The sequence below is a fragment of the Xyrauchen texanus genome, chromosome 34 (genome assembly GCF_025860055.1).
Source record: "Xyrauchen texanus isolate HMW12.3.18 chromosome 34, RBS_HiC_50CHRs, whole genome shotgun sequence".
Taxonomy (NCBI): Eukaryota; Metazoa; Chordata; class Actinopteri; order Cypriniformes; family Catostomidae; genus Xyrauchen; species Xyrauchen texanus.
In genome coordinates this window covers 30,302,877-30,319,871 of record NC_068309.1, presented here as the reverse complement: position 1 = coordinate 30,319,871, position 16,995 = coordinate 30,302,877, and the positions used below count along the sequence as shown (strand labels likewise).

The following is a 16,995-nucleotide window of genomic DNA, read 5'->3' as shown; positions in this document are numbered from 1 at the left end:
TTGAATTATGGAAAAAAAAAACTCGTTCTCAGAAAATGGTATCAGGATATCCCTAATTAATTGTATTTTATGGCTCTCTTTGTTTTTACACATGAAGGTACCTTCTCTCATGATGGACACACAGTTTTCTGAATTTACACCTGATATCACACCCATAATGTTGGCTGCCCACACTAACAACTATGAGATAATAAAGCTCTTGGTTCAACGTAAAGTCACCATCCCACGGCCGCACCAGATCCGCTGTGATTGCGTGGAATGCGTATCCAGCTCAGAGGTGGACAGCCTGCGTCACTCCCGTTCACGCCTGAACATCTACAAAACCTTGGCCAGCCCTTCTCTTATCGCCCTGTCCAGTGAAGATCCCATCCTTACAGCATTTAGGCTGGGCTGGGAGCTGAAGGAGCTCAGTAAAGTGGAGAACGAGTTTCGGCAGGAGTACGAGGAGCTTTCACAGCAGTGCAAACTTTTTGCAAAAGACCTGCTTGATCAGGCACGCAGTTCCCGTGAGTTGGAGACCATCCTGAATCATCGAGATTACCACAGCGAGGAACTGGACCCCCGTGAGGGCAGAGACCTGGCTAAACTCAAACTAGCAATCAAGTATCACCAGAAAGAGGTGAGTGTCCAAGACTGAAAGATTTTAAAGACATAGTTCACCCAAAAATGAAAATTCTGTTATCATTTATTCACTCTCAAGTTGTTTCAAACCCAAATTACATTCTTCTGTGGAACACAAAAGGAGATGATGCAGTATGTTAGTCTCACTCACAATACACTTTCTTTTAATCTGTTTTTCCATGCAATGAAAGTGATTGGTTACTGATGCTGTCATTCTGCCTAACATCTACTTATGTCTTCCACAAAAGAAAGAAAAGGTTTGAAAGCATAAGCAAGGTTATTCATCGATGTGCAAGTTCATTTTCAACTTGAGTTTCACATTCAAAACTTTTGCCGCGATTTGTTGGCCATGATACTCTGATTGGTGGATCTCTCTTTTGGATTATGGGTAGTGTAGTTCTTCACCAGGAATTATGCTATTAAGCACTATTTTTAAAAATGTAGTTGAAATAATGTGGACTTATGGCTTCAGCAGAAGCACACACCATTGATTAACAACCTCTGAGGTTATGGTATGTCTGTCTTTAAAGGTTTATACGTTTCATTAAAAAACTATTAGACTAGGGAGAAAACTAATGGGATTTTTTTCCTTCTGGAACCAGACTGTTGAAGAGTAGACTGGACTGTGACATTCACTCGACCAATGGCAAACCTATTTGATGAAGCCAACATATTGTTATTCTAAAAACTTTTTTTTGTTCATAAACCAAGACCAACATTAACTCCTTCTAGAGCTTTCAAGCTACACCCACAAAACTCGGCACAAACCTTCAAACTGATCTGGAATTGTGTGCTATGTCTTTTCTAACTGATTGGATTTACTGTTTTCGCACAGCGGATGATCAAACAACAACAACAAAAATCCCATAGACTTACATTGACATAATGTTCAAATATTATCTATCGGTAACATAGATATTGTTATCAGACTATTTATGTGACAGTCTGTCTGACTCTCTATCTAGCTAGTTAGATGGCTGTATGTTTCATGTCTTGTGATTAAGGGCTTGCAATGAACAGTTGTTTTCTAATACTGATGGAACCATTTAACAATACTTTCATGAGCGGTAACAGTTCAAGTTTGTCATTGCCGTTGCATTTTGAATAATCTGTCTGTTTAATAGGACCTCACAGCAGACCTGGCTCCCTTTATAAACATAATACTGTTGCAGAGCAATGTAGGTCAGGCTGCCAAGGGTGAAATGTGATTTGAGAAACATTATTGACACAATTATTATTGGCAGGCTCACAATTTTACTCCAGCAATGTTTCAATGGGACTATTTGTGAGCAGTGGTGTTATCTATATAACTGAGAGGGGAACTGTATTTCTCAATGCACTTTTCCAGCACAACAAGGACTGAAGTCTTGGGGAGTGGGGTTTTGTTCAAGTATTTCCTTCTGTCTCTCTTTCGATTTCAGTAGGCCTACTGGTACATTTAGACAACCCTCTTTTTACTGCTGCAGTGCTATTTATGCTTCCTCTTTTTTAAAATTCATCAAGATACACCTGCCCTACCAATACTGCATTCTACTCAACAAGCTCAGGTTTATTACTCTAGACCAAGTCCACAATATTATGGTGATATTCAAACTGATAACAAATGGCTGTTTGAAATATCACTTAAATAATATTGATATAATATAATACTCCTTAAACATTACATCTGATATTCTATGCTGCTTTAATTCAATATTCAGGAATAAATAGTATCTACAGGGATCATACTTTTTAGCAGAAGCTTTGGCAATGCTAAATTATAAGCCTTAGATTCATTGAAATATTGTGTGGGCATAATTAAAATGGCATGGCTCCAGGGTGAAATCCCTGTAACAAGTGTAATGTAAGTTGTAAAAAAAAAAGTGACTTCTGAATGAGTCTGACAGTTAGATTTTTAGTCCATGGGAAAGGTTAATGCATTCTGATATGAAGGCCAAACCATAGTGAGTATGTTTACATAATTTGTAATTTTCATCAATCCGAATAAATTCAATCCAATTTCAGTACAGTTTATAGGTATCTTAAACTTTGCAATAGTCTGATTCGAAGGTTTACATGGCTAATATTCTTATATTCAACAGAATATTTTAGCATACAACTCTCCTTTCAATCGGATAGAAATTTAATTTGGATTGAGCTCAGTAAAATCAACTGAATTGTTTACATGAAGGTTATTCAGTCTGATTGAGCTATCAATTATTGAGCTATGGTTATTTGGTTAATTGTAAAAATAACCACTTATGTGTTCCTGCTACATATTTATGCTGTTGTGTAATGTTTGCTGTGATATCTGGTGTTTTACTTAATATTTCAAAAGTAGTGCCCTAGCAACATAGGTTATTGGGAGCACTGACACTGAAGTACTCAACTGAGACAACAGTTGAGAGAATGCAATACAAAAGAAGCTATAAAATGTTTGAAACAGAGAGGAATTGTCTTTGACATCAAGTTGACTGAAAAAAGATTCCTCTAAATCCTTGAAAGAACCCTTAATTGCTTCATCAGAAGACAGACAATGCAAAGTCATTTCAGAGTAGAATCTCAGAGCAGTTTGTGACTCATTTAAAAGAGCTGCGGTTTATGTGAACTGATAGATCTCAGATATTCTGATAAATGGCATGCTTATGTTGAAGACATCATGCATATATTAAAAGGGGCATAAAAAATGCATTTGTGAATCATATTTCAGTCAAGGGAGTAGGTACCCCTCGTCTTAAAATCTGGTTTGATCTTCATCTGAATTACAATAATATACAAACTCAATCTGTTTTAACTAATAACACACAAATTATTGTATTGTTCATGTACATACTGAATACATAATTCAAGCATTCACAGTGTGGGCTGAAAAAAGTATGTGTACCTTTAGGCTAATGATGTCAACAAAAGCTAATTAGAGTCAGAAGTTATTCAGTTAATGAATCTAGATTGGAGTGTGGGTTAGATCTACTTTAAATGACAAAAAGCACTCATACATTTAGAGTTTGCTATTCACAAGAAGCATCTGCTGACTTGGACCATGTCTCGCTAAAAATAAATCTCAGAAGACATACGATCAAGAATTGTTGCTCTGCGTAAAGCTGGAAAAAGTTTAGAAGTTATCTTAAAGATCTTAGATATTCATCTGTCCACAGTTAGACAAATTGTCTATAAAAGGAGACGATTTATTACTGTGGCTACTCTCACTAGAAGTGGCCGTCCAGCCAAGATGACTCAAAGGGCACACTGCAGAATGCTCAGTGAGGATAAAAAGAACCCGAGAGTGACTGCTAAAGACTTTAAAGAATCATTGAAACTGGTCAACATCTCTGTTCATGAGTCTACATATGGAAAACATTAAACAGGTATGGTGTCCATGGCAGGACATCACAAAGAAAGCTGCTTCTTTCCAACAAAAACATTGCTGCGTGCCTGAAGTTTGCCAAAGATCACCTTGACACTCCACAATGCTACTGGGAAAATGGATGAAACTGAGGTTGAATTGTTTGGAAATGTATAAATGCAAAAAAAACAGCTTATTCCAAAGGGTTCACATACTTTTTCTTGCCACTGTACATACAATTCCCTTGAAGAAGATCTAAACAAGTGGTGAAAACTCTGTAGCAAGCTGCAGTGAAACCGTCTCACCTGCAAACAACTTAAATGCTAGAAAAAGGGAGCACGTGAGTTAATCGTCTAACAGATTACATGTCAAATGACCTATCAGCTTGTGCTATGTAGAGTGTAATGACTGAATTTAGAATATTTTAACCCCAAATCAAAATAACAAACTAAGAAATTATATTTTGCATAAAGAAAATGAAGTCTATTTGAAGGAACAATTATTGAATGCATTTATGACACTAGTTTCATGACAATTAAGCACATTTCCCCTAAAATATCAATTTAATGCAAGAATGTAATGAAGCAATGAAGACCATTCTGTCTGGACATAATTATTATTATTTATTAAAACCAGCATAAATTTAATTTAATAAAACAAATAAAAAAGAGTGTGAGAGATTAACTATCCTGTTTATAACTTGCGCCACTGTTTATCAGCTTTGTCCTGAATTGTCACTGGATTATTGGCTCATTCAGCCATGCTAACATTTCCCTGCATTTGTCCTTCACAGTTTGTGGCTCAACCTAACTGTCAGCAGCTGCTTGCAACACTGTGGTATGATGGTTTCCCGGGCTGGAGGCGACGTCACTGGGCAGTAAAGCTCCTAACTTGCTTCACCATTGGCCTGCTCTTTCCTGTCTTCTCCCTCATATATCTTCTGGCTCCAAAAAGCACCTTAGGCCTGTTCATAAAGAAACCCTTTATCAAGTTCATCTGCCACACTGCTTCCTACCTGACCTTCCTCTTCCTCCTTCTACTCGCCTCACAGCATATTGTACAAACTGACCTGCATGTACAGGGACCTCCACCCACCATCGTAGAGTGGATGATCTTACCCTGGGTTCTAGGTGAGTCTGCTTGTGTGTCGGGGAAGCATTAACTCTGAACATGTTCCACTAACATTTGACAACCAGAAAGTGCCCAAACACTTTTTTTGCTTTCATTTTGAACAATATATAGTGTTTAATCATTTAAAATGAGCACATTTTAAAAAAATGTTTGATCTAAAAAGTACAAATTCATTAAGCTTGAAAAAGGAAGAAACATTTACATTGTAGGAACATAATATTCATTTACTGTAGGTGACTCATTTCTTAAGCAATAAAACTTGCTCACTGCACAGAAAAAAGATACAGCTATGGTTTTATCCCTCAGATGAAGTGAAAGAACACTCATGAATTATTGATATCATCATTTATTAACCTCAAGACAAAAGGAAATCATGCATCAAGCGCCAGTTCAGAATTGATTACATGAAGGCTCAATCATAATGGCTTGAGGTTTTCTCTCATAAGTAGACACAGGCCCACAAGTAGACACAAGTGGAGACTAGAAGCAAAATATCTGTCGTCTGGAGGACAGGTGCAATCACAGAAGACGTTTACCTTATTCCTTGGAATATGAAAGTAAAATGTTTATATGACTGGTCTACTGTATAAGTGGAATAGGCAAAATAACATGTCTATGTAAAAATGTGCATGCGCTAGCCTTAGAATGGTTGTTTTCTGTACATTTATTTATATATTTTTTAAAATATTGGGGGTAGAGAATGTTACAGAATTATTTTACTGAGAATGTTCCCCCAAATGATTTATAATTTTTTTGCCATCCAAAAAAAACCATAAAAAGGAGCATTTATTAATTTTTAATGCATACACTCCAATTTCTTTTGGATTTTTTAAAAAAATATATTATTATATACATATTTAATAGAATACTCTGATGCACTTTGAGTATGTGGGAAAATACATTTTTGAAATTATTATTTAAGTATTTCAAATATTATTTCAAATATTTAGAAACTTTTTGAAAATATGCAGAATAAATATGTGTGGTGGTTTTGTTATGCTAGACACAACAGAAAAAATATAATTAAGGAAATAGAAAAGGAACTTTTCACTTTACACGTTTGCGGTTCTTGCACTGATCATACAGCTGATGTTAGAGGTTTACATACACTTAGGTTGAAGTCATTAAATATAATTTTTTAACAACTCCACAGATTTAATATTAGTGAACTACAGTTTTGGAAAGTCATTTAGGACATTTACTTTGTGCTTGACATGATTCGTTTTTCCAACAATTGTTTACAGACAAATTGTTTCACTTTTAATTGACTAGATCACAAATCCAGAGGGTCAGAAGTTCTGACATTACATTCTTAAAATAAAGTAGTGATCCTAACTGACCCAAGACAGGGAATGTTTTCTACATTTAAATGTCAGGAATTGTGAAAAACTGAGTTTAAATGTATTTGGCTAAAGTGTATGTAAACTTCATTTTGGACATTGCAGGTTTCATCTGGGCAGAGATTAAAGAGATGTGGGATGGAGGTTTCACGGAGTACATCCATGACTGGTGGAACCTCATGGATTTTGCCATGAACTCTCTCTACTTAGCCACCATATCTCTTAAAATGGTGGCCTACTTTAAGGTTGATTCCATTACCCACAGATTCTTTTTTGTACAGCATTTTATTTAATGTCATTTTTTTACAAACGAACACTTGTATTCAATTGATTTAAGTTTTTATTTTTGTCTGACATCACCTGTTGTTAACAAATGGTAAAAATATAATCAGAAAAATAGGTTCCCCTTCTGTCACTCACTCAAAGTTGTGTCGATGAAGTGACACTAGGGGTCGCCCTTGGGAGCTCCAGACATCTTTGATCTTTGAGAAAATGCCAATGAGAATTGGCGAGTGGAATTTGCATGCCACTCCCCAAGACATACAGGTATAAAAGGAGCAGGAATACAACCACTCATTCAGGTTTTTTCTTCGAAGCCGAGCGGTTGTGTTCAGCAAGCTGAATTACTCTGCCGATCCATTCATCTCTTAGTCCAGTGAAGCTGTTGAATTAACAACACAGTACAGCGGCTTCTCCCCCTCTTGCAACATTTGAGTGCAGAGAACACCCCAGGGTGCTTCATCAGCCTAAAAGAGTATATTCTTCCTCTAAAAGAGTATATTTCCCTTCTAAAAGAGTGGGACCTCCCATTCCCAAGCACGCTCGTTTGCCCCAGCGAGTTCTGCGATGGTAACGCCGGCTCATATCAGGGCGAGTTTGCAATCTTGTTTGCGGCTCGCGAAGTGGATGTATTTTCGATTGCAGCATCAGAGAGCGGGCTGGTTCAGTCTGACGCCATGAGCTCAGGCGATCGTGGAGGGCAAATTTTTAGAAAATAGCAGTTTCCTCACTTCCTAGGCTTCACAGTCAGTGTCCATGGCCTTTGTTATCAGGATCACCGGGCACCGTTTCTCTCTGGCAGGTTCAGCTCCCTGAAGGCGGGCCTCCCGCACCTGTGAACCCAGGTGTGGAACATATCCGCCTCCGATGTGATGGTCTCAATGGGTCATGAGGACGAACATCTTCCTCCTTTGTCCCAAGCCATTCCAGGGGTGGTCACAAGGAGCCAGGTATGTGCTTTGATGTCCCTAGACTCAGCACGGCCATGTGAGGCCCTGCCTGCCGATACGTCTGACATGATTGTTCCATAGGTACACCTCGTGCAGTGCTTGGGGGCGTGGCTCGCGGTGGCTGATCAGGACCGTCCGCCTTGGCTATTTGATTCAGTTTGCCAGGCACCCACCCAGGTTCAACGTCGTTCGCTTCACTGCGGTGAAAGGCAAGAACGGCGCTGCCTTAAGCGCGGAGATCGCCTCCCTCCTATGGAAGAACACGATAGAGCCTGTTCCTCCAGCTGAGATGAAGAAGTGGTTTTACAGCCCCTACTTCATCATACCCAAAAAAGGTGGCAGGTTATGGCCAGTCTTGGACCTGCAAGTTCTGAACCGGGCTTTGCACAGACTCCCGTTCAAGATGCTGACGCAAAAATGCATTTTAGCGAGCGTCCGGCATCAAGATTGGTACACAGCGGTAGTGGGGTCTCCCTCCACCTTGAAGGTGTACGTTGCCGCTATATCGGCACATCACAATGCAGTAGAAGGTAAGTATTTAGGGAAGCACGACTTGATCGTCAGGTTCCTGGGAGGCACGAGGTGGTTAAACCCCCCAGACCGTGCCTTGATCCCTCGTGGGACCCCTCCGTGGTCCTTTGGGGCCTACAGGCGTTCTCTGTCAGTGAATCATGTCTGGAGTTCGGTCCGGGTTACTCTCATGTGATCCTGAGACCCCGACCGGGCTATGTGCCCAAGGTTCCCATGACCCCATTCAGGGATTAGGTGGTGAACCTGCAAGAGATGTCCCAGGAGAAAGCAGACCCAGCCTTGGCATTGCTGTGTCCGGTGCGTGCTTTATGCATCTACTTGGATCGCACACAAAGTTTAGAAGCTCTGGGCAGCTCTTTGTCTGCTTTGGTGGACAGCAGAAAGGAAGCACTGTCTACAAACAGAGGATTGCCCACTGGGTTGTTGACGCAATCACTAAGGCATATCACACACATGACATGTCAATTCATCGACAAGTGAGTGACAGAAGGTTACTATCGTAACCTCCGTTCCCTGATGAAGGGAATGAGACATTGTCTCCCTCCAGCCACAACACTGAACTACCCCCTGAAATGGCCAGGACCTTGTCTTGGCACCTGAGCACAAAGCCTGAATGAGTGGTTGCATTCCAGCTCCTTTTATAAGTGTATGTCCGAGGGAGTGGCATGCAAATTCCACTTAATAATTCTCATTCGCCTTTTCTCAAAGATCGTAGATGTCAGGGGCTCCCAAGTGTGACCCCTAGTGTCACTTCATCGACACAACATCTCGTTCCCTCCATCAGGCATTAGAGTGCCACGTACATTTCAGATCTGTATATTGTGATGGAATGTGATCGAGATTTTTTTTGTAGTGCTTGCTACCATCTAGTAGAATGAAATAAGACTTTTCAAAGTGAGGTAAAGGGGACAGTACAAGAATTACTTGTTTACAAATTTTGGGGGGGGGGGGGTATCTGAAAAAACGAGGCACGTTTTTTTTGGCAATTAGTCTACAGTATTTGTGAATGGTGAGTTTTTAAATTTTAATGTGAACAATTGCTGGTGGCAGCCCAAAAAGTTCAAGGTTATAGCCAATAAGTAAATAGCTATTTAGGAACTGGTTTAGTAAAAGGCTATTTTTGGTAGATAGTGTAGCCTTTCTAAAATCGAACCAATACTTAAGCATTTTAATGCTGTATAACCTTAATGTAATAAAGATATAATAACAATATGACAAATTTACATTGAGATGGTCTTGAGCGTGAACTTGACCCTTAGCCTCCATGTCCTGGTCAAAAAGCCTCCTCAGAAGTTGGTGTTGGTGGTATTTCAGGAATCTTCTCCATACTCCATAAACTCGATTTCAAAAACGTTTTTTTTTTTTTTTTAATTGTAATAAGACAATTGTTAAAAAAAAATCAAACAGTAACTAAATTAAAGGTAACAATGAACACTTTGTCACATTCCAATCAATTCCCTGATGGATAAAATCAAGTCCCACTCAGTGGCAGAAATCAACTTTTCATTATGGGGAAATATTTGCACCCTGGATGTGATTTTGGGGGGCATTTTTATTCTAAATGTGTAAAACATGAACTGTATCTCAACCATAAATGTCAAATAAGTATGTGGACCCACCGGGATCACAATATTGTGGAAAAAGTTTATGCTTCAAACATTAAAGTTCCCGGATAAGGAAGTCAGGCATATGTGGTATCAAATATGCATTATAAACAAATAATTAGCAAAATATGTGATCAATTATTGATAATGCAATGTTATATATACATCATCACAAAGCTGTGGATCTCAGCTTTACAATGACCCCTAGATTGAGCTTCTAGTCCATTGATAAACATGCATGTGAATCAAAATTGTGTACCTGCATTAGAGTGTCACCTACATTTCAGATCTGTATATTGTGATTGAAGCTGATAGATGATCATCTATTTTTCCTAGTACTTGCTGCCATCTAGTTGAATGTAATACGACTTTTTGCATGGGGATAGAGCAAACAGAACCAGAATTACATGATTATGAAGTTAGGAAAAAAATGTTCATCATAAAATTATAAACACATACAATATTATTTATGAATGATTGGAATCTTTTCTTAAATTTGGGAGGTTGTCTGTAAAACGAGACCAATTCAATGCAATAAGTCCACTACGTGTGTATGCTGAGCTTTTAAAGTTGGGAGTGAAATATTGCAGGCGCCAGCCAAAAACAATAAAATACAAAAATGCACGAGTTGAAGAGGTTAAGAATATATTTTGGACTTTCTTTCCCTAACAATTAAATCAACATCAATTCATATGTAATGCCATAATAAGTATAATTGTATACAGTAAATATAATGTAACAGATGTTACAAATAAAACACAAACAATAAGAATAATTCATTATAAGGGCATTTCTTTGCCCCCATATTTTGAATTTCAGGGGAATTTTATTCTGACCCTGATCCTAAGGCTGCATAATAGGGTATTATTAAAGGTAGGATTGTATCTTGCACGACACGTTTGTGCCAATTTTGTTTAATGCCTTTAGGATCAGCTTCCTGTAAACCACAATAAGGTTTCACTTATATGGACTTCCAGTAAAACTGTTTATGAAGTCATTGTAGAAATAAGAATACTGCTCTCTTTCTCTCCATAATGTTTTGAGTCTTGTCTCTCCATTAGTACAACAGCTGTCTTCCTCGGGTAGAGTGGGAGATGTGGCACCCAACCCTCATCGCTGAGGCTCTCTTTGCCATCGCCAATATCTTCAGCTCACTGCGTCTCATTTCGCTTTTCACGGCTAACTCTCACCTGGGCCCGCTGCAGATCTCTCTGGGCCGAATGCTGCTGGACATCCTGAAGTTCCTTTTCATATACTGTCTGGTGCTGCTGGCCTTCGCCAATGGCCTTAACCAGCTCTACTTCTACTATGAGACGGAGGCAGCCGATGAGCCCAACAACTGCAAAGGGATCCGCTGTCAGAGGCAGAACAATGCCTTCTCCACGTAGGTGCAAAATGTGTTTAGCTGAATTAAAGTGTTAGTTCACCATTTACTCACCCTTAATTGTGTCACTTGGAACACAAAAGGAGTTCTCAAGCAGAATGTCCAGGCTGCTGTTTTCCATGCAGAGGAAGTGGATGGTGACTACTAGCTGTCAAGGTCTAAAAGTAACAGGACAAGTTCCATAAAAGAAGTCTCTCTGACTTAAAGGTGCACTCAGTAACGTTTGTGTCATCTTGGACTTACACTGACACCTAGTGGCTTGGATGCAGCATCATTTAAAATCAATAATTTCAACAATGGCATCTGAAAATGAAATCTAAGTATTCATAGTCAGCCATGAGAACTTTAATGAATGAGTGAAAGTGTCAAATAACAGAATGGTTACTGAGATTAAGCGAGAAGTATGCGGCTGGTCATGTGATTCTAACATGGCAGCCCCCATGTGTGGACCCTCTGACCAAGTAGAAATAAATACTGAGTGCACCTTTAAGTCATCTGAGGCCATACAACAGCTTTATGTGAAGAACAGGCTGATATTTAAAGGGGGAATCAATTATGAGTAATACAATTTTCCTTGATCATACAATAAGCAAACTATAACTTTCAGAACTTCCCAAACATATCACTTCTAACACCAGACATATGATAAATGCATGGACACATGACTATTTCAACAAAAGTCAACAAAAATAAACAAAATGAAAAACAAGCACTACAACAACAACAACAAAAATGGCCTATAAAAATTCTGACATAATCTATTAATTCTCACGTCGTTCCAAGCCCATATGACTTTCTTTTTATGTGGAAAACAAAAGGAGATGTTTTAATAATTGCTGGAAAAAGGACCCAAAAGTATCATAAAAGTAGTCCGTGCAACTCAAGCATCCAATTCCAAGTCTTCTGAAGGCATACGGTTTTGATGAGAAATGACCTGGAATTTAAGTCATTTTTCTGCAATAATTTTGAACATTGCTCATTCATGAGCACTATGAAGCTCAGAAGCATGTTGTGGCAGGGCGGAGGGCAGGGCCGGGTCGTGATCCTACGCATTCAGTCCTGTATTAGGCTAATCAAGCCTCCGAGGTATAAAGGTCGACTGCAGGGTGTGGTGCGGGAGAGAGAGATCGTTAACGGACATGTCCGTCATGTGTGTGTTTGTGTCTTCTTTTAAGTTTACTATTAAACTATCATTTATATTGAAAAGCCGACTCTCGCCTCCTCCTTTCCATTGATCCCTTTACACTGGTGCCGAAGCTCGGGAAGGAGGAGGGATGCGCCGTAGTAGAGTTCTCGCCACTACCGTCCACCCCAACGGAGCAGCCGTGGCCATCTTCCGGGGGACGAGGAGCCCAGCCGCCTGAACGAGGACGATGGCCGCCAACCGCGAGGGGAGAAGGGGCTCCTAGCCGACCGCCTGGAGCAGTCAGGGCCGCTGTCAGGGGCGCAGGAGTCGCCTACCGGCCGCTGAAACGCGGCGGGGTTTAAGATCGCCGACCAGGAGCGGGGAGGGGCTCACTGGCGACCGCCAGGAGCGAGAGAACCGCTGCCAGGGGCGGGGGAGACCCCTTCTGTTCCCTGAGAACACGGCGGGGTGTTCCGTCCGCCAGGGGCTGGAGGACTGCCTCGGATCCGCCCGGAGAGGCGCGGCTGTCGTCCGATAGAGGGTGGAGGAGTGGCCGAGGAACAAGCTGCGGTGTATTGGAGAACTGGCGAGTAAGAGTTTTTTTTTTTTCATCTCTCTCTCCTCTCTCTCTCTCACTGTCGCTCTGCGTTGGCCTTTACCCTCTTTTAAATTGTACAGTGTTTTTTTTTTTGGGGGCGGGGGGGTACTACACTGTTACAGGAAGTACCCCCCCATTTTAATTATTTCTGTTTCCCTCCCCTTGTCCCCTCCCTCGTCCAGGTAGATGGGGATGAAGGCGCGCCCTCCCCCAGGGAAAGGGGGGGGGGATGTACGTCAGGCCGGGGGTCCCCAGCCTGAGAGAACGAGGGAGGAATGTGGCAGGGTGGAGGGCGGGGCTGGGTCGTGATCCTACGCACCTGGTCCCGTATTAGGCTAATCAAGCCTCCGAGGTATAAGGTCGACTGCAGGGTGTCGTGCGGGAGAGAGAGATCGTTAACGGACATGTCCGTCATGTGTGTGTTTGTGTCTTCTTTTAAATTTACTATTAAACTATTATTTATATTGAAAAGCCCGTTCTCGCCTCCTCCTTTCCATTGACCCCTTTACACGTGTGTTCAAGCACAAACTTCATGGTTTTACCATGTTACATCACAAGTTTGAATCCAGGGCATGCTGAGTGACTCCAGCCATGCCTCCTAAGCAACCAAATTGGCCCGGTTGCTAGGGAGGGTAGAGTCCAGGGCTGGACTGGGAAGAGAATTCAGCCCGGGATTTTATATGGCAATTGGCCCAACTGGTGGGGTGTTCGATGTTCTTTTCTGCATATCGAGGCGCCGTTTTGTGGTCCATTCTGCATAATGCAGCAGCTCATTGTTGCTTATCGCGGCCCATTAGGCACATTTCGAGGCCGAACCACCGGCCTGCTCGGTTCTTCCAATGGCCATTCCACCCCTGACTGGCCCAAAGGTGCGTCGGGCCACCGGTAAAATGACCGGTATGCCAGATTTCCAGTCCAGCCCTGGTAGAGTCACATGGGGTAACCTCCTTGTGGTTTCTATAATGTGGTTCTTGCTCTCGGTGAGGCACGTGGTGAGTTGTGTGTGGATGATGCAGAGAATAACGTGAGCCTCCACATGCGCTGTCTCCGTGGTAACACGCTCAACAAGCCATGCGATAAAATGCACGGATTGACGGCCTCAGAGGCAACTGAGATTCACCCTCCTCCAACTGGATTGAGGCACTCAATCTACGCCACTACGAGGACCTAGAGCACATTGTTAATTGGGCATTCCAAATTGGGGAGAAAAAGGGAGAAAATCCCCCAAAAAGTTGTAATTAAATATTCTCTGTAAATGCTTTGAAATAATATTTATTGTGTTACTGGATACTGTTAAAAATGTATATAGTGCTTTACATAATAAAAATAAATAGTTAGAATAAATATATTCATTTTAAATAAAATTAAATGAAAAACATTATCTTCGGTTTCATACATTTAGCAATACACCAATAGAAGAAAGATACATTGTAAACTTAATAAGAAGTGAATATTTTCCGGATAATATTTTAATAAAGTTTTGTTTGGGCTATATTACAATGACAATATAAATGCCAATTAATTAATTTAGCTAGCAAAATTTCCTTATCATCAAACATTTTTAAAACCCCTGGTTTAACTGATTGAGATATTCATTAAATCACCATCTTTTGTGTTTCACATAAATAGAAAGTCTTACAAGTTTAGAACGAGTAAATTATGGGGAGGAAATTATGTCAGAATTGTAATTTTCTAAATGCTTTAATTATAAGGGTCAGATAGAGGGTGTAAAATGGTCAGGATTTTTTGTTCACTTTGTTTTTATTAACTTTAGTTTTAATAAAAGGGAAAAATTGAATTGTAAAAAAATAAGAAATGACCACTTTATGTCACTATTCACTGAATATTTTGTCATACACATTAGCTCTCTTGGCATGATCGCAATATGTGAACAAAGTTCATTAGATCTTGTGTTTCTCGTGAACACGCCATATTTGAACACATGGCAGCTTGAATAAGATATTTATTTTTTATTACCATTGCTTAAAGTTTAAACTGTCCTTTAACTTTCCTAGAGTCAGAAGTGAAAGATTATGTATGCATTAATAATGTTACAGATGATAACAGAACAGCTTCCCATTTGACTTTGTGCACGTGGCTCAACTCTGCAGTCACACATGTCTCTTAGCTTCATTAATAATCAAAATAAATGGACTGTGATGCGCATATTACAATGCCCACACTGCTACTTTGGTTGATCGATGAAAGTAATGTGGCCAAGATGCCACATGTAGTGTAATGATGACCTCCTGCAGAGGTCAGAATTAGAAGGAAATGAGAAATGAAACGAGAGGAAATGGTTATGATCTTCTAGAGATATTGCATCATAGTGTGAGTCTTGCTGAATCATTTGATCTCGGAGGACGATGCTGAAATTATAGTGGCGCATCATCCGTCAACTCTTGTGTAATAGATGAGAATCTTCAGCTCAAGGCAAGGGTTATAATGTGATCAAAATCAGGAGGTGATTTCAATGAGATCTGAATAAATCAAAACTAGTCCCGAGAGGGGAGCGAATATTTGATTTGTTCAGAGCAAAAACATCCTATTCTCTTTTTCATTCTTCTTTTTCCACCAGAAACTGATTTAGCATTCAGTGAACTGTAACATTGTGTGAGTAAAGTGTTTACCTTCTGCTTTTATGTTTTTTCTCTCTTTCACTCTTCCGCTCAGGCTATTTGAAACTCTTCAGTCTCTCTTCTGGTCTGTGTTCGGGCTGCTGAATCTGTATGTTACTAATGTGAAAGCCCGTCATGAGTTCACAGAGTTTGTAGGGGCCACAATGTTTGGCACTTATAACGTCATCTCTCTGGTGGTGCTGCTCAACATGCTCATCGCTATGATGAACAACTCCTACCAGCTCATCGCTGTGAGTGCCAAAAAACACTTGAAGTGAATTTCACACTACTTTTATGCTTATTTGTTGGGGGTTGAAAAGTTTTGGAAAAGTTTGAGATATCTAAATATCTAAACTCTATCTAAACCAGATATCTAAACCAGTTATCTAGACCAGATAACTAGATAGATCAGATATCTAGACCAGTTCTATCTAAACATTTTAAAGATAAAAACATTTATCAACAAAACATTTTTTTCATCATTTACTCACCATCATGTAGTTCCAAACCTGTATGACTTTCTTTCTTTCTTTTACTGTATGAACTACCAGTTTTCAGAAAGTTCACGCTGCTCTTTTCCATACAATAAAAAGTGAACTGGGCAACATGGTCTTATAGACCCCCTTTCCACCTGGTATTAAGATGCAGGAACACACTGACATTGTGATTGATGTATGTTGTCATGAAACACAGACCCTCCAAATCCAAACACAAGTGGTCAGGTGTAAATGGCGATGTGTCTCATCTGACACATAAGATCGGATCACCCAAAATGCATCGAAAACCAGGTGGAAATAGCGTCATATTATCTTGTTACTACACCTAAAGTACATTTTTGCAAAATGATTTTTAAGAGGTTCATTGTACATATCACAGCAGTTTCCTGGTGAAATGAACACTAGAGGTGCTAATAAACCAATGATTTTCACTTTCACACAAACGCATGTAAAACGGCAGATTATCAGTTCATAAACACATACTTTTTGTTTAGGTTGGGTTTTGTTGATTTAAAACTCGATAGACATTACTCTTTAAAACTTCACCTGATTTTCATGTTTCACATTTGCTTTTATGACCACTGTTGTGTGTAATTGGATTACACAGTAATTAGTTACTATAATCGAATCACATTTAGCGACAAATGTAGTGTAATGCATTACATTTAAAATTATTGTGATCAGATTACAGTTACTGACTTTCAATAAAATTTATTATTTTGAAGTACATTACTTGGGTTACAAATATTTAAATAATATATCATTTATGTGTAATATATAATAATATATGTTCACATCTACATCTGTTCTGTGAAAGCTGAAGGGTTTTCAACAATGAAAAGGAGAAAATAGACATTATTTAAGTGTTTTAGAAAGTCATTTAAAAGTAAAGTAGAAATGTGATTACTTTTTCAACGATGTAATCAGTAATCTGATTATAATTTTAGAGAAGTAGTTAGTAATTTGTAGTGTATTACATTTAAAGTAACTTGCC

At 39.7% G+C, this 16,995-nt stretch overlaps 1 protein-coding gene across 1 annotated transcript in view; it reads left to right on the top strand.

Moving 5' to 3' along the window:
• The window catches only part of LOC127627455 (short transient receptor potential channel 5-like), a 61,613-nt gene that overhangs the window by 13,385 nt on the left and 31,233 nt on the right, over positions 1–16,995 (top strand). The window contains exons 3-7 of the mRNA XM_052103838.1: positions 98–619; positions 4,737–5,073; positions 6,520–6,659; positions 10,840–11,162; positions 15,560–15,755. Of these exons, the coding sequence (XP_051959798.1) occupies positions 98–619; positions 4,737–5,073; positions 6,520–6,659; positions 10,840–11,162; positions 15,560–15,755 (1,518 nt within the window). The remainder of the gene's footprint in view (positions 1–97; positions 620–4,736; positions 5,074–6,519; positions 6,660–10,839; positions 11,163–15,559; positions 15,756–16,995) is intronic.